This window comes from Melozone crissalis, unplaced genomic scaffold (assembly GCF_028551555.1).
Source record: "Melozone crissalis strain CALT ecotype California unplaced genomic scaffold, PUWL_Pcris_2 ptg000150l_1, whole genome shotgun sequence".
Classification (NCBI taxonomy): Eukaryota; Metazoa; Chordata; class Aves; order Passeriformes; family Passerellidae; genus Melozone; species Melozone crissalis.
This window is the reverse complement of record NW_026535921.1, coordinates 470475-494739: the sequence shown is the minus strand read 5'-3', so window position 1 is coordinate 494739 and position 24265 is coordinate 470475. Positions and strand designations below refer to the sequence as shown.

The 24265-nt window shown below is 63.4% G+C and overlaps 2 protein-coding genes across 3 annotated transcripts in view; one reads left to right on the top strand and one right to left on the bottom strand.

Annotated features, from left to right (window-relative positions):
* Nucleotides 1-21719, top strand: part of DNMT3A (DNA methyltransferase 3 alpha) — a 52056-nt gene extending 30337 nt beyond the window's left edge. For both annotated transcript variants that reach the window (XM_054293420.1, XM_054293419.1), the window contains exons 6-23: nucleotides 582-728; nucleotides 5703-5918; nucleotides 6181-6339; nucleotides 7352-7459; nucleotides 7902-8058; nucleotides 8267-8419; nucleotides 8506-8550; nucleotides 10585-10664; nucleotides 10767-10879; nucleotides 13456-13639; nucleotides 14481-14565; nucleotides 14853-14998; nucleotides 16357-16447; nucleotides 16540-16688; nucleotides 18610-18695; nucleotides 19252-19321; nucleotides 19603-19721; nucleotides 20859-21719. In XM_054293420.1, the coding sequence (XP_054149395.1) occupies nucleotides 582-728; nucleotides 5703-5918; nucleotides 6181-6339; nucleotides 7352-7459; nucleotides 7902-8058; nucleotides 8267-8419; nucleotides 8506-8550; nucleotides 10585-10664; nucleotides 10767-10879; nucleotides 13456-13639; nucleotides 14481-14565; nucleotides 14853-14998; nucleotides 16357-16447; nucleotides 16540-16688; nucleotides 18610-18695; nucleotides 19252-19321; nucleotides 19603-19721; nucleotides 20859-21000 (2250 nt within the window). In that variant the 3' untranslated portion in view covers nucleotides 21001-21719. The remainder of the gene's footprint in view (nucleotides 1-581; nucleotides 729-5702; nucleotides 5919-6180; nucleotides 6340-7351; nucleotides 7460-7901; nucleotides 8059-8266; nucleotides 8420-8505; nucleotides 8551-10584; nucleotides 10665-10766; nucleotides 10880-13455; nucleotides 13640-14480; nucleotides 14566-14852; nucleotides 14999-16356; nucleotides 16448-16539; nucleotides 16689-18609; nucleotides 18696-19251; nucleotides 19322-19602; nucleotides 19722-20858) is intronic.
* LOC128948680 (translation initiation factor IF-2-like) lies at nucleotides 21361-23759 on the bottom strand. The gene is made up of 3 exons (XM_054293450.1): nucleotides 23583-23759; nucleotides 21925-23045; nucleotides 21361-21628 (listed from the first exon to the last, which is right to left on the bottom strand). The coding sequence occupies exons 1-3, from the start codon at nucleotides 23757-23759 to the stop codon at nucleotides 21361-21363; spliced, it is 1566 nt and encodes a 521-aa protein (XP_054149425.1).
* Between the last annotated feature and the right edge of the window lie 506 nt (nucleotides 23760-24265).

Genomic DNA, 24265 nt, shown 5'->3' with positions numbered 1-24265 from the left:
GCTGTGCCCCCTGTGCCATGTCCCTGTGCAGTGCCCTCATCCCTCTCTCTCCCCTGTGCCATGTCCCCTGTGCCATGTCCCCTGTGCAGTGCCCCGTGCAGTGCCCTCACCCGTCTCTCTCCCCTGGCAGTGCCCTCATCCCTGGCAGTGCCCTCATCCCTGTCTCTGCCCTGGCAGTGCCTTGGCAGTGCCCTGACCCCTGGTAGTGCCCTGACCTCTCTCTCTGCACCCTGGCAGTGCCCTGACCCCTGGTAGTGCCCTGGCAGTGCCCTGACCCCCATCTCTGTGCCCTGGCAGTGCCCAGCAGTGCCCTGACCCCCCTCTCACCCCTGGCAGTGCCCTGGCAGTGCCCAGCAGTGCCCTGACCCCCCTCTCACCCCTGGCAGTGCCCTGGCAGTGCCCAGCAGTGCCCTGACCCCTCTCTCACCCCTGGCAGTGCCCTGGCAGTGCCCAGCAGTGCCCTGACCCCCCTCTCACCCCTGGCAGTGCCCTGGCAGTGCCCAGCAGTGCCCTGACCCCTCTCTCACCCCTGGCAGTGCCCTGGCAGTGCCCAGCAGTGCCCTGACCCCCTCTCCCCGCAGGGCTCGCGGGGGCGGCTCCGGGGCGGGCTGGGCTGGGAGTCCAGCCTGCGGCAGCGGCCCATGCAGCGGCACACCTTCCAGGCCGGGGACCCCTACTACATCAGCAAGAGGAAACGCGACGAGTGGCTGGCACGCTGGAAGAGGGAGGTGAGCCTGGCACCCGCGGGGCGGGCACGTGGGGACGGCGAGCCCCGAGGCTGCCGTGGGGCCGGCGGGGTGGGCACCGAGCCCCGAGGCTGCCGTGGCACCGGCGGGGTGGGCACCGAGCCCCGAGGGTCCCGTGGCATCGGCGGGGCGGGCATGTGGGGACGGCGAGCCCCGAGGGTCCCGCGGCATCACCGGGGTGGGCGCACGGGGCCACCGAGCCCCGAGGCTGCCGTGGCATCGGCGGCGCAGAGCCTGGGCCGGGACCCGCCGGGCACGCGGGGGACGGCGGCACAGAGCGCACGGGGCTCGCATGGGCACACGGGACGTGCTGGCGTGGCCGTGCCCTGGGGCCGGTGGAAAGGGTGCTCCGTGCTGCCGGTGGTGTCACTGCCCCCCAGCACCTGAGCCTGGCACCCCCCGAGCCCATTCCTCGCCCCTGTGCCCCCGGGATTGCCCTCTCTTGGCAGCCGTGGGCAGCAGACCCGTCCTTGTCCCACGGGATGTGCCCCCGTTCCTGCCCCCGGGGTGGGATGTGCCACCCGTTCCCTGGCGTGTGCCACAGCCGGGCTCCTGGCGGGAGCCTGGCATGGGCACAGCACGGCCACGGTGCCAACAGCTGCTCGTGGGCAGCAGGGACAGGGGCTCTGTGGGTGCCCCGTGTCCCCACCACAGCCCTCACCCCGTTCTCACCATTGTCCCCACTGCCAGCGGGTCTCCCTGGCTGTGTGTCCCCTCGTGCCACCTCCTGGGCACTGTTTGTAGCCCTGCTGCCAAGCACCCTCCTGCTGGCACCCACAGGGACGGTGGCACAGCCAGGGCGTCCCACTGGGCATGGCTGATACGGCCGGGCCATGCCATGGGCACAGGGCATGTCTGACACAGCCACGGTGTCCCCACAGGGCACAGCTGGCACATTCTCAGTGCCCCACAGGGCATGGCTGACACAGCCACGGTGTCCCCATGGGACACAAGGCACAGCTGGTGCATTCACAGTGTCCCACAGGGCACAGCTGGTGCATTCACAGTGTCCCCATGGGGCACAGGACATGGCTGGCATGGCCACAGTGTCCCCACGGGTCAGTGCAGGGACACAGCTGGGGGCAGCATGGGGACAGGGACACCCAGGGTCAGTGCAGTGACATGGACACCTGGGGACAGCACAGGGACACCCGGGGACAGCACAGGGACACCCAGGGTCAGTGCAGGGACATGGACACAGGGACAGGGACACCCAGGGTCAGTGCAGGGACACCCAGGGTCAGTGCAGGGACATGGACACCTGGGGACAGCATAGGGACACCCAGGGTCAGTGCAGGGACACCCGGGGTCAGTGCAGGGACACCCAGGGTCAGTGCAGGGACATGGACACAGGGACAGGGACACCCAGGGTCAGTGCAGGGACACCTGGGGACAGCACAGGGACACCCAGGGTCAGTGCAGGGACACCCGGGGTCAGTGCAGGGACACGGACACAGGGACAGGGACACCCAGGGCAGGCGCTGTCCCTCTCATGTCCACGCTGGGACCCCTCAGGCTGGCACCCCCCACCCCGTGCCAGCTGTGGAGATGAGGACAGAGGGATGGTGGGACCGTGGGTTGGGATGAAGATGAAGGAGATGGGGCAAGGGATGAAGGATGGGATGGAATGGAATGGAATGGAATGGAATGGAATGGAATGGAATGGAATGGAATGGAATGGAGAGGGAGAGGGATGGGGATGAAGGTGGAATGAGAACGGGATGAGGATGGAATGGGATTGGGGATGGGGCAAAGGATGGAGGATGGGGGGGATGGGGATGGGGTGACAATGCAGGTGGAATGAGGATGAGGGTGGGGATAGAATGGGTTTGGGGATGGGGATGAGGGTGACAATGCTGGTGGAATGAAGATGGAGATGAGGGTGGGGGTGAGGCAAGGACAGGGCTGGGGGATGGGGCAGGGACTGGGGACAGAATGGGTTTGGGGATGGGGTGACAATGCAGGTGGAATGAGGATGAGGATGAGGGTGGGGGAGAGGCAAGGACAGGGACTGGGGATGAGGCAGGGACTGCGGGTGGGGATGGGGGGTGGAATGAGATTGGGGATGGGGGATAGAGTGGGGATGGGCATGGGGATGAGGGTGATAATGCAGGTGGAATGATGATGAGGATGAGGGTGGGAGTGAGGCAAGGACAGGGACTGGGGATGGGGCAGGGACTGGGGACAGAATGGGTTTGGGGATGGGGTGACAATGCAGGTGGAATGAGGATGAGGATGAGGGTGGGGATAGAATGGGGATGGGGATGGGGATGGGGTGACAATGCAGGTGGAATGAGGATGAGGATGAGGGTGGGGGTGAGGCAAGGACAGGGCTGGGGGATGGAGCTGAGGATGAGGATGGGGGTGGGGGTGGCCAGGGCTGCCAGCGCTGCCGGTGGCCCCGGGGCAGAGATCAGGGATCGCTTGGGACAATTGTCCGGCGGGGATACCCCGCCGATGTCCCTTAACGACCGGCGATGGGACATTTCCTGTCCCCGGGGCAGAGCGGGGCCAGGCGGGACCGGCACCGAGGGGGGGACGCGGGGTCCTGCTGTGACCCTGCCCGGGACACCCCGGGTGTCACCCACCCCGTGTCCTTCGGGCCAGGGCCACTCGTGTCCCCAGACACGCCGGGTCCCCAAAGCCCGAGCAGGGCTGGCAGGGCAGAGATCCCGCTGCCCCCCCAGGGGTGGCACCAGCCCCCCTTGGCACACAGAGGGGACCCGGGGACACCCTGGGGACACCGGGGATGGCAGGGCGTGTCCTGGGGTGCAGGGACCCTGAGTCTGTCCCGTCCGTACCGGGCCGAACCGGGACAGCGGGGCGGTGCCAGCGCCGGGCCAGTGACTGTATGGGCTGAACTGGGAACTGTGACCAGTGACTGTATGGGCTGAACTGGGCTGAACTGGGCAGTGTGACCCCAGACCAGTGTTTCTACTGGGCTGAACTGGGCAGAGTGACCAGTGTCCATCCCGGGCTAACTGGACAGTGTGCCCGGTGTCCATCCCGGGCTGACCAGGCAGTGTGCCCGGTGTCCATCCCGGGCTGACTGGGCAGAGTGACCGGTGTCCATCCCGGGCTGACCGGGCAGAGTGACCGGTGTCCATCCCGGGCTGACCAGGCAGTGTGTGCCCGGTGTCCATCCCAGGCTGACCGGGCAGTGTTACCGGTGTCCATCCCAGGCCAAACCGGGCAGTGTGCCCGGTGTCCATCCCTATCTGAACCGGGCAGTGTCACCGGTGTCCATCCCGGGCTGACCGGGCAGAGTGACCGGTGTCCATCCCAGGCTCACCGGGCAGTGTGCCCGGTGTCCATCCTGCCTGGCCCGGCCGGTGCCCCCCCCCACTCCCAGTCCCCAACTGGTGGCACTGGTGGCGGCACTGGTGGCACTGGTGCGGGGGGCGGGGGCGGCTCCCGCCGTGCGGGGCGAGGCCCCCGGGGCGCCGCCGCCCCCGCCCCGTCCCGGCGCTCCGCACAAAGGCCGGGGGGCCGCGGCCCCGGGACAAAAGGCGGCGGGAGCGGCCCCGGGCGTGCGGCGCAGCCAGCCCGGAGCGGAGCGCGGCCCGTGAGTACCGGAGGGACGGGCCGGCACCGGGGCACGGGCGGGACGGCGGGGTTGGGCCGAGGAGCACCGCCACGGGGACTGCGATCACACCGGGAGGACACCGGGACAGCGGGACCGGGACCGGAGCGCTCGGGGCCGTTCGGTTCCGTGCCGGGACTCCGCTCGGGTTCGTTCGGTTCTGCTCGAAACCGCTCGGTTCTGCTCGGAACCGCTCGTATCCGTCCCGGAGGCCGCTCGGCTCTCTCCGTTCTGCTCGGCTCCGCTCGGTTCCGTTCGGTCCGTCCCGAACCTTTCGGTTCTGCCCGGTCCCTTCGGTTTCGCTCCGTTCCCTTCGGGTCCGGCCCGAGCGCCGTTCGGGTCTCTTCGGCTCCTCTGGGTCTTTCCGATTCCGCTCGGCTCTTTTCGGTTCCGCTCGGTTCCGCTCGGGCCCTTTCGGTTCCCCCTCGGTCCCGGTCCGGCCCGTGCCCCCCGCGCCCCCCAGCGCAGCCAACCAGCCGGGCCGGGAGGCACCACGTGACCCGGAGCCCAGACAAAGGGCCGCCGGGCTGACCCGCACCGGCCCGGCCGGCTCCGCGCGTTCCGGCTCCGCGCGTTCCGCCCCGGCCCGGGCCCGGCCGCTCCCGCGGGTACGTGAGCGGCACCGGCACCGGCAGCACCGCGGGCCGGGCCGCACGGGGAGAGCCCGCCGGGGCCGGGGGGCTCGAGGGGGAGCACCCGGAGAGGGTAACATAGACCGGGATGCGCTGCGAGGGTGCCGGGATAATAACAGAGAGTACCGGGATGGGCTCTGGGGTACCGGGATGGGCTCAGGGCCACCCGGGATAAGCGCAGAGGTTACCGGGATGGGCCCAGGGGTCACGGGAGGGTACCGGGAGAAGCACCGAAGGTACCGGGATGGGCTCGGGGAGTACCGGGATAAGCACAAAGAGTACCGGGAAAAGCACCGACGGTACCGGGATGGGCCCAGAGGTCACGGGATAAGCGCTGGGGGTACCGGGATGGGCTCAGGGGGTACCGGGATAAGCACCGCGGGTACCGGGATGCGTGTGGGGGTCACGGGACGGGCTCGGCGATACCGGGATGGGCTCGAGGGGTACCGGGATAAGTACAGAGAGTACCGGGATGGGCTCGGGGGGTCCTGGCATGGGCCCCGGGACTCCCGGGATAAACACCGAGGGTACCAGGGGTCCCGGATGGGCTCGGGGGTCACGGGATAAGCACAGGGGGTACCGGGATGGGCTCGGGGGTCCTGGCATGGACCCCAGGGTAAGTCCCGGGGGTCAGCGGGGGAAACTGAGGCACGGGCGGTGGCCGCCATCCCCGCGGCGGGCTCCCCGGGCCCCGATGCCGTGCCATGCCCCGGTGCCATGCCGTGCCATTCCGTTCCCCAGGCCGAGAAGAAAGCCAAGGTGATCGCCGTGATGAACGTGGTGGAGGAGCCGGCGCGGGCCGAGGCGCAGAAGGAGGAGGAGGCCAGCCCGCCCCCCGGGCCGCAGCAGCCCACCGACCCCGCCTCGCCCAGCGTGGCCACCACGCCCGAGCCCGCCGTGGCCGAGGCCGGCGACAAGAACGCCTCCAAGTCGGCCGACGACGAGCCCGAGTACGAGGTGAGGGCAGAGCCGGGCCCTGGGGACACTGCCAGGCTGTGGGGACACTCCCGAGCTGTGGGGGGACACTGCTGAGCCGTGGGGGGGCACTGCCAAGCCCGGGAGGTGACGCTGCCGAGCCATAGGGACATCCCGGGTCACCGGCTCTACCTGTGGAAGCAGAACTCCCTCTGCACCCTGCCAGGAGCCGGCCCTGCCTCCAGGTGGGGCAGGAGGGGAGCCCGGTGGCACCGTGCTGACCCCGCCCTGTCCCTGTCCCCAGGACGGGCGCGGGTTCGGCATCGGCGAGCTGGTGTGGGGCAAGCTGCGCGGCTTCTCCTGGTGGCCCGGGCGCATCGTGTCCTGGTGGATGACCGGCCGCTCCCGCGCCGCCGAGGGCACGCGCTGGGTCATGTGGTTCGGGGACGGCAAGTTCTCCGTGGTAGGTGGCACCCGGGGAGGGGAGGGGACACCATTGAGGGGTGAGTGGCACCCCGAGGGGTTAGGGGGACACCCCAGGGGGTTAGGGGACACCATTGAGGGGTAGGGGACACCATTGAGGCGTAAGTGACATCCTGGGAGGGGAGGGGACACCATTGAGGGGTAGGGGACACCCCAGGGGGTTAGGGGACACCCCAGGGGGTTAGGGGACACCATTGAGGGGTAGGGGACACCATTGAGGGGTAGGGGACACCCGAGGGGTTAGGGGGACACCCCAGGGGGTTAGGGGACACCGTTGAGGGGTAGGGGACACCATTGAGGGGTAAGTGACACCCCGAGGGAGTAAGGGACACCATTGAGGGGTAGGGGACACCATTGAGGGGTAAGTGACACCCCAGGGTGCTAAGTGACACCCCTCAGGGGTATCAGGGTAAGTGACACCCCAGGGGGGTAGGGGACACCATTGAGGGGTAAGTGACACCCTGAGGGGGTAGGGGACACCCCGTGGGGGTAGGTGACACCCCAGGGTGGTAAGTGGCACCCCGTGGTAGTAAGTGACACCCCTTGGGGGTAGGTGACACCCACAGGGGTGAGTGACACCCCGGGGTGGTGAGTGGCACCCCAGGGGGGTAAGTGACATCCCATGGGGGTAAGTGACACCCCTCGGGGGTATCAGGGGTAAGTGACACCCCAGGGGGGTAAGGGACACCATTATGGGGTAAGTGACACCCTGAGGGGGTAGGGGACACCCCTCGGGGATAGGTGACACCTCTCAGGGGTAAGTGGCACCCTAAGGTGGTAGGTGACACCCTGGGGTGGTAGGTGACATCCCTCAGGGGTAAGGGACACCCTGCAGTGGTAAGTGGCACCCCAGGGTGGTAAGTGACACCCCTCAGGGGTAGGTGGCACGCTGGGGTGACGGTATTGGCAGCAGGTAACGATGGGTGATGGGTGGCAGTGGGTGACAGTGAGTGACACCGGTGTCCCCGTGGCTGTCCCCTGTCCCTCCCCAGGTGTGCGTGGAGAAGCTGCTGCCCCTGAGCTCCTTTGCCAGCGCCTTCCACCAGGCCACCTACAACAAGCAGCCCATGTACCGCAAGGCCATCTACGAGGTGCTGCAGGTGAGGGGACGCTGCCCGGCCCTGGGGACATGGCTGAGCCTGTGGGGGACACTGCCGAGGCAGCAGGGACACTGCTGAGCCGTGGGGACACTGCAGAGCCAGGGAGGGATGCTGCCAGGTTGGGGGGACAGTGCCGAGCCATGGCGGGTGACACTGCCGAGCCATGGGGACATCCCGGGTTACTGGCTCCACCTGTGGGAGCAGCAGCTCCCTCTCCACCCTGCCAGGACCCGGCCCTGCCTCCCCTCCTGCCCCACCTGGAGGTCTCTCAGGGGGTGTGGGGGACCCCCAAAGGACGTGTGTGCTCCCTGAGGGGGCTTTGGGGTGTCTGGGATCAGCTGTCCCACCCTGGGGGGACCCTGGCTGTGGGTCCCGTGTGAGAGCAGCCCGGGGGACCCCCGAGGACAGGCTGGTGACACCTGTGACACCTGCACCCCCCCAGGTGGCCAGCAGCCGGGCAGGGAAGATCTTCCCGGCCTGCCCCGAGAACGACGAGAGCGACACGTCCAAGGTGGTGGAGATCCAGAACAAGCAGATGATCGAGTGGGCCCTGGGCGGCTTCCAGCCCTCGGGGCCCAAGGGGCTGGAGCCCCCCGAGGGTGAGCGGGGGCTGGGGACACTCCTGGGGTGGGCAGGGGGGTGCCAGGGGGCTGGGGGGACGCACCCCGGTGGTGTGACCCGATGGGGGGACAGGACTGGGGACGCTCACAGGGTGTCACCAGGGTGGTCAGGGGGGCTGGGGGGACGCACCCTGGTGGCGTGACCCGATGTGGGGACACCGCTGATGGCACCGCCGGTGACCCCCAGAGGAGAGGAACCCCTACAAAGAAGTTTACACGGAGATGTGGGTGGAGCCCGAGGCCGCCGCCTATGCGCCGCCCCCGCCCGCCAAAAAACCCCGCAAAAGCACAACCCAGGAGAAGCCCAAGGTCAAGGAGATCATCGACGAGCGCACCCGAGGTACCCCCGTGCCCGCCCTCCTCTCTGGGGGTCCCTCCCTTGGCCCCCCGGCCGGGGCAGCCCCCTGACGGTTCCCTGTTCCCCAGAGCGGCTGGTGTACGAGGTGCGGCAGAAGTGCAGGAACATCGAGGGTGAGTGTGGGGCTGCGGGGCTGTCCCTGCCTGCCTGGGCACACCCCGTGCCAGGGGATGGGCTGGGGGGGCTGTCCCTGCCTGTCTGGGCACACCCCGTGCCAGGGGATGGGCTGGGGGGGCTGTCCCTGCCTGTCTGGGCTGGGGGCTCTGTCCCTGCCTGCCTGGGCACACCCCGTGCCAGGGGATGGGCTGGGGGGGCTGTCCCTGCCTGTCTGGGCACACCCCGTGCCAGGGGATGGGCTGGGGGGGCTGTCCCTGCCTCTCTGTGCTGGGGGCTCTGTCCCTGCCTGTCCAGGTATGGGGGTCTGTCCCTGCCTGTCGGGGCACATCCTGCACCAGGGGATGGACTGGGGGGTCTGTCCTTGTCTGCCTGGGCTGGAGGGACTGTCCCTGCCTGCTCGGGCATGTCCTGCAATCGGGTATGGGCTGGGGGGCTGTCCCTGCCTGCCTGGGCACACCCTGTGCCACGGGATGGGCTGGGGGTCTGTCCGTGCCTCTCTGAGCTGGGAATCTGTCCCTGCCTGTCTGGGCTGAGGGTCTGTCCCTGCCTGTCTGGGCACATCCCGCTCCTGGGGATGGGCTTGGGAGGCTGTCCCTGCCTGGGCACACCCTGCACCCGGGGATGGGCTGGGGGGGGTCTGTCCCTGCCTGTCCGGGTATGGGGCTCTGTCCCTGCCTGGGCACACCCTGCACCCGGGGATGGGCTGGGGGTCTGTCTCTGCCTGCCTAGGGATGGGCTGGGGGTCTGTCCCTGCCTCTCTGGGCTGGGGGTCTGTCTCTGCCTGCCTAGGGATGGGCTGGGGGTCTGTCCGTGCCTCTCTGGGCTGGGGGTCTGTCCCTGCCTGCCTAGGGATGGGCTGGGGGTCTGTCCCTGCCTCTCTGGGCTGGGGGTCTGTCCCTGCCTGCCTAGGGATGGGCTGGGGGTCTGTCCCTGCCTCTCTGGGCTGGGGGTCTGTCCCTGCCTGCCTAGGGATGGGCTGGGGGTCTGTCCCTGCCTCTCTGGGCTGGGGGTCTGTCTCTGCCTGCCTAGGGATGGGCTGGGGGTCTGTCCCTGCCTGCCTAGGGATGGGCTGGGGGTCTGTCCGTGCCTAGGGATGGGCTGGGGGTCTGTCCCTGCCTGCCTGGGCTGGGCTGGGGGATGTCTGTCCCTGCCTCTCTGGGCGCCTCAGGGCACAAGGGGGCACACAGGGCTGTGGGGCAGCTCAAGGGAGGAAGGCCAGGCTTGTCCCACCCCTCAGCCTGGCTGGCAGAGGGACAGCAGCTGTGAGGTGGCAGGGCCCACCCACCCTGGATCGTGGGTGGCAGGGACCCCCAGGGTGGTGGCAGGGACCCCTCGGGGCTGTTGGGGTCTGGGGTGGGGCTGGAGGGCACTGGGGGTCCTGCCTGCTGCTGCCAGGGTGGTGCCCAGCTCTGCTGTGACCCCAGCATGGGCTGAGCGTGTCCTGGGGACTGCAGGACAAGGGGTGAGAGTGTCCCCACCATGCTGGGGGGGTGCCAGGGTGGTGGCTCAGGGTGTCCCCATGCCAGTCTGGGGTGCCAGGGTGATGGCTCAGGGTGTCCCCATGCCAATGTGGGGTGCCAGGGTGATGGTTTGGGATGTCCCCACACTGGTGTGGGGTGCCAGGGCAATGGCTCGGGGTGTCCCCACCATGCTGGGGTGCCAGGGTGATGGGTCAGGGTGTCCCCATGCTGGGTTGGGATGTCCCCACGCTGGGGTGGAGTGCCAGGGTGATGGCTCAGGATGTCCCCACGCTGAGTGGGGTGCCATGGCAATGGCTTGGAGTGTCCCCACACTGGTGTTAGGTGCCAGGGCAATGGGTCAGGGTGTCCCCATGCCAGGGTGATGGTTTGGGGTGTCTCCATGCCAATGTGGTGTGCCAGAGTGATGGGTCAGGGTGTTCCCATGTCGGGTTGGGCTACCAGGGTGATGGCTCAGGGTGTCCCCACGCTGGGGTAGGGTGCCAGGGCAATGGGTCAGGGTGTCCTCATGCCAATGTGGGGTGCCAGGGCAATGTCTCCCCTTCTCCCCAGACATCTGCATCTCCTGCGGGAGCCTCAACGTGACCCTGGAGCACCCTCTGTTCATCGGGGGCATGTGCCAAAACTGCAAGGTACGGGCTGGGGCGCGGCCTGGGGGGCTCACGGGGTGTGCCCCGCCCCGAGGGGGGGTCCCCAGCGTCCCCAGGCCCCGGTGACACCCCGGCTGTCCCCAGAACTGCTTCCTGGAGTGCGCGTACCAGTACGACGACGACGGCTACCAGTCCTACTGCACCATCTGCTGCGGCGGCCGCGAGGTCCTCATGTGTGGCAACAACAACTGCTGCAGGTGCCAGGGGTGCCAGGGCTGCCCGGGGGTGCCACGGGGGTGGGCTGGAACCAGGCAGCTCCCACTGGGGCCCCACTCCTGTCTGCCATGAGACTGGGCAGGTTTGGTGTTGGCACATTCCTGCCACGTGCCTTTGATGCCAGTCCTGGTGTGGCACTGGGGGGCTTTGGTGGTGTCCCAAACCCTGGGAAGGTTTGGTGGTGCCACAGTCTTGGCATAGGAGTTGAGCCAGCCCTGGTTTGGGGCTGGGGTGTTTTGGCAGTGCTGTGGGCTGTGGCACTGGAGCAGGTGGGTACGGTGGTGCCAGGGAGGTCCTGGTGGGGCCACTGTCCCCGTGGACATCAGGCTTTGATGGGTAGGATATGGTGATGCCACCATCCCACCATGGTCAGTGACGCCAGTCCTGTGGGAGGTTCTGGTGATGCCAAGTCCTGGTGTGGGAATTCAGGGATGTCATTGAGGAAATGTGTGGGAATTCTGGAATGCCAATAAGGAAATGTGTGGGAATATCATGATGTCAGTAGGGAAATGTGTGTGAATTCAGTGATGTCAATGAGGAAATGTGTGGAAATTCAGTGATGTCATTAAAAAAATGTGTGGGAATTCGGTGATGTTAATAAGGAAATGTGTGGCAATTCAGTGCCAATAAGGAAATGTGGGGAAATTCAGTGATGCCATTAAGGAAATGTGTGGGAATTCAGTGATGCCATTCAGGAAATGTGTGGAAATGTGGTGATGACAGTAAGGAAATGTCCCAGTCTGAGCATTCTGAGCCTCCTGGGCTGTGCCAGTGCCAGTGCCAGGGACTGTCCTGCTGTGCCCAGAGCCCCGTGGCTGCAGATGGCACAGCCCCACACTCTGTTTCCCCCCTGGCTCCCGCCCACTTTGCCAATGGCAGATTCTCAGATGTCTCCTTCAGCAAAGCCATTTGTTTGTGGCACAGGAGCACAAACGCAGCTGAGCTGGTGTCTCTGAGGAGGGATCCCCACTAATGAACCCCTGGGTTTTGTCCCCTCAGTGTCCCCTCTGCAGATCTCACTGTCCCTCCAGACTCCTCAGCTCCGTGCACCCACCTGGCTGCCAGGCAGCTCTCTTTATCTTTTATCTCCTTTGCTGTGTTATCTGGACTCCTGCTGGGTCTCTGTGTCCGCTCACAGGCTGGGTCACCCTTCCTCATCCTCTCTGTTACCCCAAAGCTCAGCAGCTCCAGCTGGGGCTGCACCCAGAGCTCAGCTCTGCAGCCCAGTCTGCATTTCAGACCCATAGCTGGGCCAGATTCATTCACCTCAGCACCAAATCTGGCATGTTTTGTGACAGGCATTGCAAAATATCCTAATATCCTGTCCTGGTGTGGAGCTAGAGGGGTTCTGGTAGTGCCACAGACCTGGCATGGAAACTGGGAGCTGCCAGTCCTGCTGTGGGGCTTGGCAGTGGTTTGGTGATGCCACAGCCCCAGAATGGGAAGTTCTGGTGCAGGATTTCAGTGGTGCCAGTCCTGCTTTGGGGCTGGGATGTGTTAATCACGCCACAGTCCCCCTGTGCAGGGTCCTGGTGCAGGATTTCAGTGGTGCCAGTCCTGCTTTGGGGCTGGCCGGATTTCTGATATCCCAGTGCAAAGCTGGAAAGATTTTCATGGTGCCACATTCCTGCCCTGGGCTGTTGATGATGCCAGTCCTGCTTTGGGATGTTTTAATGATGCCACAGTCTCCATGTGTAGGGTTGGGAGGTTTTGGTAAAGTTCTGGTCCAGGTGTGGGATTGGGGAGTTTTGGCAATGCCCTGGTCCTGCCTGGGTGGAGTTGGGGAGGTTCTGGCGATGCCACAGCCCTGGCACAGGGACTGGGTGGTGCCAGCTGTGGCTGGGGACTGGGAGGCTTTGGTGGTGCCTTGCTCCTGGTTGGTGGGGCTGGGGGAAGTTTTGGTAATGCCCCAGACTGGGGATGCCACAGTCCTGCTGTGGGGTTCAGGGTAATCCCAGATCTATGTGGGATTGAGGGTTTTGGGGGATCCCAGGTCCGGTGTGGGATTGAGGTTTTTGGTGATGCCACAGTCCTGCCGTGGGGCTTTGGAGGTTTGGGCAGTGATGAGATCCTGCAGGGCTGGGGAAGGTTCTGGCAAGGCTCCAGCGCTGCTGTGGAGCTGAGGAGCTCCTCTGATGGCCCAGGTCTGGGCTGGGATTGAAGGGTTTGGGTGGTGCCAGTTCTGGTTTGGGACCGAGGCTTTTGGTGATGCCACATTCCTGCCATGACGGTTTGGGTGATGCCAGGTCTGGGGTGGGACTGGGGTGGTTCTGGTGATGCCACAGTCCTGCCATGGGGTTTTGTGTGATGCCAGTTCTGGTGTATCATTGAGGTTTTTGGTGATGCCACAATCCTGCCATGGGGTTCTGGGTGATGCCAGGGCTGGTTTGTGGCTGGGCCAAGCTTTGGCAGTGCCCGCTCCCAGCGTGGAGCTGGCTCTCAGACCGGGGGTGCCAGCGGGCAGGGATTGCCCACTCGTGCCCTGGCGCTGCCCAGCTCCTGCTGGTGCCCGCCCCGGCAGGAGCCCCGTGCCAGCCCCGGGTGCCCCCCGTGCCAGGTGCTTCTGCGTGGAGTGCGTGGACCTGCTGGTGGGCCCGGGGGCGGCGCAGGCGGCCATCAAGGAGGACCCCTGGAACTGCTACATGTGCGGCCACAAGGGCGTGTACGGGCTGCTGCGGCGGCGCGAGGACTGGCCCTCCCGCCTGCAGATGTTCTTCGCCAACAACCACGACCAGGAGTTTGTGAGTCACCCTCCCAGTGCCCCCCGACCCTCCCAGTGCCCCCCGACCCTCCCTGCTGACCCCCTGACCCTCCCAGTGCCCCCCGACCCTCCCAGTGCCCCCCTGACCCTCCCAGTGCCCCCCGACCCTCCCAGTGTCCCCTGACCCTCCCAGTGCCCCCCGACCCTCCCAGTGTCCCCTGACCCTCCCAGTGCCCCCCTGACCTTCCCTGCTGACCCCCTGACCCTCCCAGTGCCCCCCGACCCTCCCAGTGTCCCCTGACCCTCCCAGTGTCCCCTGACCCTCCCTGCTGACCCCCTGACCCTCCCAGTGACCCCCGACCCTCCCTGCTGTCCCCAAGCCCAGCCCCTCCCCTCCCCTGCTGACCCCCAGCCCCTCCCTGCTGCCCACCCTGCCCCGGTGACCCCCAGTCCTGTCCTGTCAACGCTCAGCCCCTCCCCTGCCCTGCCCTGCCCTGCTGACCCCCAAGCCCTTCCCCGCTGATCCCCAGCCCCTCTCCTCTCTGCTGGCCCCAAGCCCTGCCCCACTGACCCCAGCCCCTCCCACTGACCCCCAACCCCTCCCCTCCCCTCTGAACCCCCAGGCCCACCCTGCTGACCCCCAGCCTCTCCCCACTGACCCCCAAGCCTTGCCCCACTGGCCTCTAAGCCCTTCCCCAATGACCCCCCAGGCCCCTCCCTGCTGACCCCCAAGTCCTGCCCCACTGACCCCAGGCCCCCCCAATGACCCCCGCAGCCCCACCCAGTGAGCCCCCAGCCCCGCCCTGCTGACCCCCCGAGCCCTTCCCCTGCCCCACTGACCCCCCAAGCCCTGCCCCACTGACCCCCTGCCCTGGCTGCAGGACCCCCCCAAGGTGTACCCGCCGGTGCCCGCTGAGAAGAGGAAGCCAATCCGGGTGCTGTCGCTCTTCGATGGCATCGCCACAGGTGGGTGGGGGTCCCTGCCCGTGGGCCTTGCAGGGCCCCCCCAGGGCATGGACAGGTCTGGGGGTGTTCCCATGGGTGTTCCCATGGACAGGTCTGTGGGTGCTCCTGTGGGTGTTCCCATGGACAGGTCTGTGGGTGTTCATGGGGACAGGTCTGTGGGTGTTCCTGTGGGTACCCCAAGGGTCACACACCAGAGGGGAGAGCAGGATGGGATCACCCCTGGTGGGTGGGACAGGTAGGGACAGGGCTGGGGCCCCTTTGTGACCATTCCCCATGGCTCCCCACAGGGCTGCTGGTGCTGAAGGACCTGGGCATCCAGGTGGACAGGTACATCGCCTCCGAGGTGTGCGAGGACTCCATCACCGTGGGCATGGTGAGGCACCAGGGCAAGATCATGTACGTCGGGGACGTCCGCAACGTCACCCAGAAACACGTAGGTGCCACCCTGACCCCTCCCTGCCAGCACCAGGGCATTGGGGCAGCCCTCAACGTCACCCAGAAACACGTAGGTGCCATCCTGACCCCTCCCTGCCAGCACCAGGACACCCCCAGAGCCTTGAGGCATCCCTCAATGTCACCCAGAAACACATAGGTGCCACCCTGACCCCTGCCCTGCCAGCACCAGGGCATTGGGGCACCCCTCAATGTCACCCAGAAACACATAGGTGCCACCCTGACCCCTGCCCTGCCAGCACCAGGGCATTGGGGCACCCCTCAATGTCACCCAGAAACACATAGGTGCCATCCTGGCCCCTGCCCTGCCTGCAATAGGGCATTAGGGCACCCCTCAATGTCACCCAGGAACACGTAGGTGCCATCCTGACCCCTCCCTGCCAATACCAGGACACCCCCAGGGCATTGGGGCAGACCCAGACCCCAGGCCCAGGGTGGGGTGTCAGGGTGTCCTGAGTGGGACCCCATGGTCCTGGTGGGTCCCTTCCCACTGCTCTGTGAGGGCCCCAAGGAAGGAGAAACGATGAGGAGAACTCCATCTTATCAGAAGGCTGATTAATTATTTTTTTATATTATATTAATCTATCATCTAAAAGTGAACCTGCCAAGCACTCAGCCCTGCACACACTGCCCAGATGTGCCCGTGTTCACAGGGGTCTGAGGATGAGGGAAGAGACAAGAATGTTCACTCCATGTTTCAGAAGGCTGATTTATTATTTTATTATATATATTACATTAAAACTACACTAAAAGAATAGAAGGAAGGATTTCATCAGAAGGCTAGCTAAGAATAGAAAAAGAAAGAATGAGTAACAAAGGCTTGTGTCTGGGACAGAGTGTCCAAGCCAGCTGACTGTGATTGGCCATTAATTAGAAACAACCACACGAGACCAATCACAGATGCACCTGTTGCATTCCACAGCAGCAGATAATCAATGCTCACATTTTGTTCCTGAGGCCTCTCAGCTTCTCAGGAGGAAAAAACCTAAGGGAAGGATTTTTCATAAAAGATGTCTGTGACACCCAGAATCTCATGACTGTCCCCCAACATTCCCCACACACACACACACACCTGGCCCTGATAAGCCAAGGAAACAAAACCCCATCACTCTGGGTAAACAATCTCCATATTGCATTCTGCTTTGGCACAAACACAGGCACAGCAAATGATAAGTATTGTGTTTTCTTTCTCTGAGGTTGAGACAATGCGAATCCCAGCGATATTCTTGGGAAGAACTGTGCCTTGCTTTTCTGTGTGAAGATAAATGTGGGGCTCCAGGGCACCATGGTGGCTGTGGCAGCACCTGGCTCACCTGGGCTCTCCTTTCCCTCTTGCAGATACAGGAGTGGGGCCCCTTTGACCTGGTCATTGGGGGCAGCCCCTGCAACGACCTGTCCATCGTCAACCCGGCCAGGAAGGGTCTCTACGGTACGGTGGGAGAGGGCTGGGGCTGCACAGGGGGGGCAGAGGGCTCACAGAGACCCCCAGGCCTTAGCCCAGCCCCTCATTCCTCCCCACAGAGGGCACCGGGCGCCTCTTCTTCGAGTTCTACCGCCTGCTGCACGAAGCCAGGCCCAAGGAGGGCGACGACCGGCCCTTCTTCTGGCTCTTTGAGAACGTGGTGGCCATGGGAGTGAGCGACAAGAGGGACATCTCGCGCTTCCTGGAGGTCAGTGCCCGCCCCCGCAGCCCTGGGGACACCCAGGTGCCACCCCCACAGTGTTTGGAAAGACAGGAGTCTGCTAAGGAGGGCAGGAGCCTCCCCTAAGATGGAGAATGTGAACCCTCCCCAACCTTACAGGACCCCAGACCCCAAAACTCTGCTAAGGAAGGCAGGAGCCTCCCCTGAGATGGAGAATGTGAGCCTCCCCACCCCTACAGGACCCCAAAACCCCCTCAGACCCCAAAACTCCCCCAGACCCCAAAACTCCCTGCTAAGGAAGGCAGGAGCCTCCCCTGAGATGGAGAATGTGAACCATCCCCACCCCTACAGGACCCCAAAACCCCCTCAGACCCCAAAACTTCCTCCTAAGGAAGGCAGCAGCCTCCCCTGAAAAGGAGAATGTGAACCCTCTCCCCCACTGCAGGACCCCAAAACTCCCCCAGACCCCAAAACTTCTTCCTAAGGAAGGCAGGAGCCTCTTCTGAAATGGAGAATGTAAACCCTCCTAACCTCTCTAAATTGCTCTAAATTTTAAATTAAGGGGCTCTCAGGCAAAAAATATGGGAGCAGGAAATAACAGTTGTTTAATAGGGAAGAAAAAAAAAATCTTCCTGTTTCTGGCACTCATTTGTTGTCTTTTCCCTTTCGGGATGCCAGCAAGATTGTGTCACAAATGCTACAGAAAGCATCACATGGAAAGAAAGCAAAGTTCCTCTTTTATTGCACACGCCCGTGTCAACAGCCACTGTTGTAACACATCCAAATTAAGAGAAATTTGAGAGAAAATTATTGGATTGCAAGAAACTTGGGAGAAAGTGGTAAAAGATTGGGAATTGAATGTCCAAAAGGAGAGAGATGGATTTGTTTTACATTTAATCCTAAAGATACAGTTCAGGATTTGGTAAAAAAACAAAAAAAAACCACAAATAGTAAACAAAAAGGTAAAAGCAGCACAGCAATCTAACTCTGTATTGACCCCAAATGAAAGTATAAAATAAACAATGCAGCACACTAGAACAACACTGACAGGGTCAGAACCCAGCCTGGCACCCTGTGGGTCAGGGTGTTGGTGGCAGTGCCATTGGAATTGTGGCTCATCCCTGCTGCAGTGTCAGGGGTGGTTCTGCTGGAGCAGGGATCCTGTAGAGAAGGATGGATTCTTCTGAAGATCCAGTGGAAGGAGAGGCAGCTGCGGTTCCTCTGGGGGATCCCATGGAGAAAGCTGTGCTGGTGTTCTGTGACCGTGTTCACGGGGGTCTGAGGCTGAGGGAAGGGATGAGGATCTGACTCCATGTTTCAGAAGGCTGATTTATTATTTTATCATATATATTACATTAAAACTATACTAAAAGAATAGAAGAAAAGGTTTCATCAGAAGGCTGGCTAAGAATAGAATAGAATCAGAAAGAATGAATAACAAAGGCTCTGTCTCAGACTCTCTGTCCAAGCCAGCTGACTGTGACTGGCCATTAATTATAAACATCCAACATGGGCCAATCAAAAATGCACCTGTTGCATCCCACAGCAGCAGATAACCATTGTTTACAGTTTGTTCCTGAGGCCTCTCATCTTCTCAGGAGGAAAAATCCTAAGGAAAGGATTTTTCATGAAAAGGTGTGTGTGACAGTGTCCCACAATCTCCAGATTATATCTGGGTAGCAATGCTTGGCTCCTCCCTCTGGGTGGAGCATCTCACAGTGGGATGTTATAGTTCTTATCAGCCATGCAGTGACATTCAATAGCTGTTATCAACAGATTGTGGTCACTCAGAGAGATAAGGCAACCTGCCCACTTGACAAAGATAATCTGCCAAACAGATGGCAATAGAACACACCTTGCATTGCCATGTGGAGCACACAGCTGCCCAGCCCCACTGGCCCTAAGCCCAGGGACAGGTCTGACCCTTGTCCCTCCTTCCCTCCCTCAGTCCAACCCCGTCATGATCGATGCCAAAGAAGTGTCTGCAGCACACCGGGCACGCTACTTCTGGGGGAACCTGCCGGGCATGAACAGGTGAGCAGGCAAAGCTGAGCCCCTGCCTGGCCCTGGGAGGGTGGGCTGTGCCCCTGGGCCTTCCCTCAGCTCATGAACAGGTGAGCAGGCAAAGCTGAGCCCCTGCCTGGCCCTGGGAGGGTGGGCTGTGCCCCTGGCTCATCCCTCAGCTCAGGTGTGCCCCTGGGAGGGTGGGCTGTACTCCTCGCTCCTCCCTCAGCCCAGCTGTGCCTCTGGGGGTCCCCTGAGCCTGGTCAGGGCTGGGCAGGAGCAGGAGTCTGACAAGAGGTGATGGCACACCCTAGAAACCTGTGGTGGTTCCCCATGGCGGTATCTGGTCCTGTCCCAGCTCTCTTGTGCTGCAGGGGTGGCACTGAGCTGTCCTTTGTGTCCCTCTTGGGTGTTGGCTGTGTAGTGGCCACAGATGGGCTCCCACAGCCCATTACCTGCCACACACCCCCAAAACAGCCATGGCCACCTCGTGACCCCCACAAACCCTGCCCTGTGCCCACGGTGGGGAGGGGACGGCGTGGGGACACGGTGCTGCCACCCCCTGCTCACCATCTCTGTCCCCCAGGCCGCTCGCATCCACCGTCAACGACAAGCTGGAGCTGCAGGAGTGCCTGGAGCACGGCAGGATAGCAAAGGTCAGCCTGGGCTGGGGGTGAGGGGGGCCTCAGGGGCAGGAGGGGGTCCCAGTGCTGTCAGCAGCAGTCCCTGGCTCCCTGGGGCACAGGGTGGGGGTTCCAGGAGGGATCAGTGGGGCTCCCAGGCTCTCTGGGACACATGTGGGGGTTCCATGAGGGATCAGTGGGGCTCCCAGGCTCTCTGAGGTGCAGGATTGGGGTTCCAGGAGGGATCAGTGGTGGCTCCCAGGGTGGGAGTTGCTCCATGCCAGCCCAGCCTGACCAGCCCGTGCCTCTTGCAGTTCAGCAAAGTGAGAACCATCACCACCCGCTCCAACTCCATCAAGCAGGGCAAGGACCAGCACTTCCCCGTGTTCATGAACGAGAAGGAGGACATCCTGTGGTGCACGGAGATGGAGAGGTAGGGGACAAGGAGAGGACATGCTGTGGTGCACGGAGATGGAGAGGTAGGGCAGGTGGGCCAGACACAGACCCCAACCCTGATCTAATGAGACCTTTGCTGGGTTCAGGGTGTCCCCAGCAGGCTGCAGGGTCCCAGACAGTGCAGTGCTGTTTGGGACAGACTGTCCAAGCTCCCAAGCAGTTCTTAGCCACAGGCAACCTTGGCAAGCTTAAGTGAAATCAGCTCTTTTAGTTGATATCAGCTCTTTAGTGATCATCAGCTCATTGTGATTTCAGCTCTCAGCTTGCTAGGTGCCTTGGACAGATGCAGGGAGAGAGGGAGGAGAAGGCTGTGTGGGGTTCCACAGGAGAATTTCCACAAAATTCTTTATTGAATTATTGATTCAATAAAGAATCAATCTTTATTGATTCTTCTGTGAAGGTTCCCAGTGACAGCTCTTTTGCCCAAGCTGGGCAAAAACAGCTCTTTATACTGAGTACAGGGGTATCAGAAATGGTGCAATAGCAAAAGGAAAGTGACCTATAGGGTTAGAGAGAGATTAGCAGGGGTTACAGGAAAGTGACCTATAGGGTTACAGAGAGATAAGCAAGGGTTAAAGGAAAGTGACCTGTAGGGTTACAGAGAGATAAGCAAGGGTCAAAGGAAAGTGACCTGTAGGGTTACAGAGAGATAAGCAAGGGTCAAAGGAAAGTGACCTGTAGGGTTACAGAGAGATAAACAAGGATTAAAGGAAAGTGACCTATAGGGTTATAGAGAGATAAACAAGGGTCAAAGGAAAGTGACCTATAGGGTTACAGAGAGATAAACATGGGTTAAGGAAAGTGACCTATAGGGTTACAGAGAGATAAGCAAGGGTCAAAGGAAAGTGACCTATAGGGTTACAGAGAGATAAACAAAGGTTAAGGAAAGTGACCTGTAGGGTTACAGAGAGATTAGCAGGGGTTACAGGAAAGTGACCTCTAGGGGCACAGAGAGGGTTAAAGGAAGGTGACCTATGGGGTTACAGAGATAAGCAGGGGTCCAAAGGTGGAAGAGGGGCTTCCAGCCCCCTCACCATGACTTGGCATTTCCTGTGGAGGCATTGCAGGCCCCGTGCCTGCCACGCTGACCCGTCCCTGTCCCCGTGTCCCGCAGGGTGTTCGGCTTCCCCGTGCACTACACGGACGTGTCCAACATGAGCCGCCTGGCCCGGCAGAGACTGCTCGGCAGGTCCTGGAGCGTGCCGGTGATCCGCCACCTCTTCGCGCCCCTGAAGGAATACTTTGCCTGCGTTTAGAGATGGGCAGGGACTGGCCACACTCACGGAGCGAGTCGGTAACAAACCCATCCACGCCAAGAGAAGTGAACACACGGAATGAGAGAAGAGTCAGCACCCAGAAGAGAGACGGGATTTCGCAGCCCGACGGGAACCCAGCACGCGTCTCCCCGAGCGAAAGGGGTCGGTGTCATCTCCGGAATTTCCCAGGATCAGCTTTAGCTATTTAAAAACAAACAGAAACCACAAGAAGCAAACAAAAAAAAAAAAAAAACAACGAAGATGGCGAAAGCAAACAAACGACGACGAAACGGAAGAAGAAAAAAAAAAGAAGAAGAAAAGAAACCAAAACCTTTTTTTTTTTTCTTTTTGGGTAACCTTTTAATTTTCCGCTCTTTTCTGGCTGGGTTTTCCTGTCGGTTTGGTTTCCACTTCTCGGAGCAGCGGGCGAGACGAGACGCCAGCGCCGCTCTCGGAGAGGGGGAAACGGCAGCGGGGGGAAAGCCCAGCGGGGAGGGAGGCGGAGGAGGCGAAGGAGACCCTGCTCTGCTCCGAGACCCGCTCCGAGACCGCTCCGAGACCGCTCCGCTCCGTCCGCGCCAGCAGCGCCCGGCCGGCCCGGCCCCGGCCCCGGCGGCTGAGCCTCGCTCTGTTCCACCAGCACCGCTCTCCGGTGACATGGAGCCGACCCGGCAGGGAGGCCGGGAACACACACACCACACACACACCTTTTCTACAGTATTTTGGGTGCCTACCACACGGGAAACCTTGAAGAGAGCAGATCCTAGAAGCCGCTGTTACCTCTTGTTTACAGTTTATATATATATGATAGATATGAGATATAGATATATATATATATAAAAGGTACTGTTACTACTGTACAACCTGACTTCATAATGGTGCTTTACACAGCGGGGTGAGTCGAGACATCAGCTTCCACGTTGCCTTACGCGCCGGGCCTTTCCGAGCGAGCGGCAGGGCCGGGGCGGCCGGGCGGAAGCGTCTCCATCCCGAGTCATGCAATAACCTTTTTCTGTCCCGAACGGAAGCGCCTCGGCGGCGCCCCCCTGCCCCGCCGGCGCCGCCCCGCAGCGTACTGGTGCTCTTCTGCGTACGCGGTGTCCGCCGGGGCCCGTGCCGGCCGCGCCCCGCCGTCCCGCGGGGCGGCACGGGGGCGCCGGCGGGGCAGGGGGCGCGCGGCGGTGCCGGAGCGCGGCCGGGGCGCTTCGGGCATGGCGCGGGGATGGCCGCGGCTCCCGGACCCTGGTGCTACATCCGCGGGGCCGGGCCGGCGGCAGGAGGGCGATGCCCCGGCGAGCCGGGAACGGGACCCCGGCGGCGGCGCCGCGGCCACCGGGCCATCGCTCCCCTGCCCGCGCGCGGTTCGGAGCAGCGAGCGCGTCCCCTCGGTGGCGCCGGGGTGACGGTGGCAGTGGCGGTGGCAGTGTCCCCTCGGTGCCCGCCGGGGTGACGTGGCACGGCGGCGGTGGCAGTGTCCCCTCGGTGCCCGCCGGGGTGACGTGGCACGGTGGCGGTGGCAGTGTCGGTGCTGGCGGTGGGAGCGGAGCAGGTGCTGGCGGTGCTGCGGTGGATGGTGCTACGCTCCGGGGCAGGCACTGGTGCTCGGGCGCGGGGAGGCTCCGGGGCCGTCGCTGTCTCCTCTCTAACTGTGAAAGGTGCGGGCCCGGGGCCGCGCTCGCTGCGGGGTGCTGGCTAATGGCAGCGAGCCGCGGCCCGGGCCCCGAGGTGCTGGGACCGACGGCGGCGAGGGGCCCCCGGCTCCCCTCCCTGCTGGTGCTACTGGGGGCCGGGGGCCCCTCTGGGTGCGGGGGGCACGGGGAGCTGAGCTGGCACGGGCGGCCGCGGTGGGGGCGCCGCGGGGCCCGGCCGTGCCGGGGAGTGAGGGTGGCAGGCAGGGGGCACCGGGCTCCTGCTCGCGCCCGGGGCCGGGTGGCACGGCATGGCACAGCGTGGCACAGGACTGCTGCACCGGGCACGGGTCCTGCCTGCCTGCTGCTGTCAGAGCCCGTGAGCCCGTGTGTGGGGCTGGCATGGCCCCGGGCGTCCTGTGTGGGGCACGGTGGGCACTGTGGGTCCTGCATGGCCCTGCAGCACTGCTGCCGGTCCTGCATGGCTGTGTGCCCCCGGCTGTGGGTCCTGCATGGATCCACTGCACAGCCTGTGGGTCCTGCACAGTCCCACAGACCTGGGTGCTGGTGCTGCATGGCCCTGCAGCGCTGACTGCAGGCCCTGCGTGGCCTCGCCGTGGCGAATGCAGGGCCTGCACGGCCCTGTGGCGCTGGGTGCTGATCCTGCATGGCCTTGAGGTGCTGGGTGCTGGTCCTGCACGGCCCTGCGACGTTGTTGGCAGGCCCTGCACGGCTCTGTGGCACTGGGTGCTGGTCCTGCACGGTCCTGCAGCTCTGGGTGCTGACCCTGCGTGGCGGCCCTGCGGCTCCCGGTGCCGGTGCTGCCCGGTGCTGCCCGGTGCTGCGGGTTCTGCACGGCCCCGCGCTGGGTTTGGGGGTCCCAGGGACCCCCGGGGCCGGCCCAGCTCAGCCCAGCCCTGCAGCTCTTCCTGGGACCCCCTGGCCCTGCTGCACCTTTGGGGGCTGGGTCCCAGCAGGTGCTGCGGCGTTGGCACGGCCGGTGCCGGTTCCGGTTCTGATGCTGGTGACGGTTCTGTGCCGGTTCTGGTGCTGGTGACGGTTCTGTGCTAGTTCTGGTGCTGGTTCTGGTGCCGGTTCTGTGCCAGTTCTGATGCCGGTTCTGGTACCCATGCCGTTCTGGCACCGGTTCTGGTGCCAGTCCCGGTTCTGTGCCAGTTCTGGTGCTGGTGCCGGTTCTGTCCCGGTTCTGCGCCGGTTCTGGTGCCAGTACCGGTTCTGTGCCGGTTCTGGTGCCAGTACCGGTTCTGTGCCGGTTCTGTGCCAGTTCTGGTGCTGGTGCCGGTTCTGTCCCGGTCCTGTGCCGGTTCCGGACCAGTACCAGTGCCAGTACCGGTTCTGTGCCGGTTCTGGTGCCAGTTCCGGTGCCGGTTCCGGACCGGTACCGGTGCCGTGGGAAGCGGGTTCCTGCTGGGAGCAGGTGCCGGCGGCGGTGGGGACCGTGGGGATGCCTGGGGCGAGAGTTCAGTTTTAACAAAGTACCCGACTCACGTCTTTTTTTAAACAAAACCAACCAGACAAATTCTGTTGCACAGCCCTAGATGAAAACTCAAAACAACACAGCAAGGCCTGAATTCCTTAAGATCCGCCGAGGGAGTGGGGACAAACACGGTGCTAAA

What these genes read in the sequence shown, in the direction of transcription:
- LOC128948680 (XM_054293450.1), bottom strand. Translation starts at nt 23,759, where the DNA reads ATGGGTACCAGAACCGGCATCAGAACTGGCACAGAACCGGCACCAGAA. An exon ending in CTGGGACCCAGCCCCCAAAG is followed by an intron (nt 23,046 to 23,582) that starts GTGCAGCAGGGC and finishes TGCCCCACACAG; the next exon opens with GACGCCCGGGGCCATGCCAG. An exon ending in GGAAAGGCCCGGCGCGTAAG is followed by an intron (nt 21,629 to 21,924) that starts GCAACGTGGAAG and finishes CTGGTGGAACAG; the next exon opens with AGCGAGGCTCAGCCGCCGGG.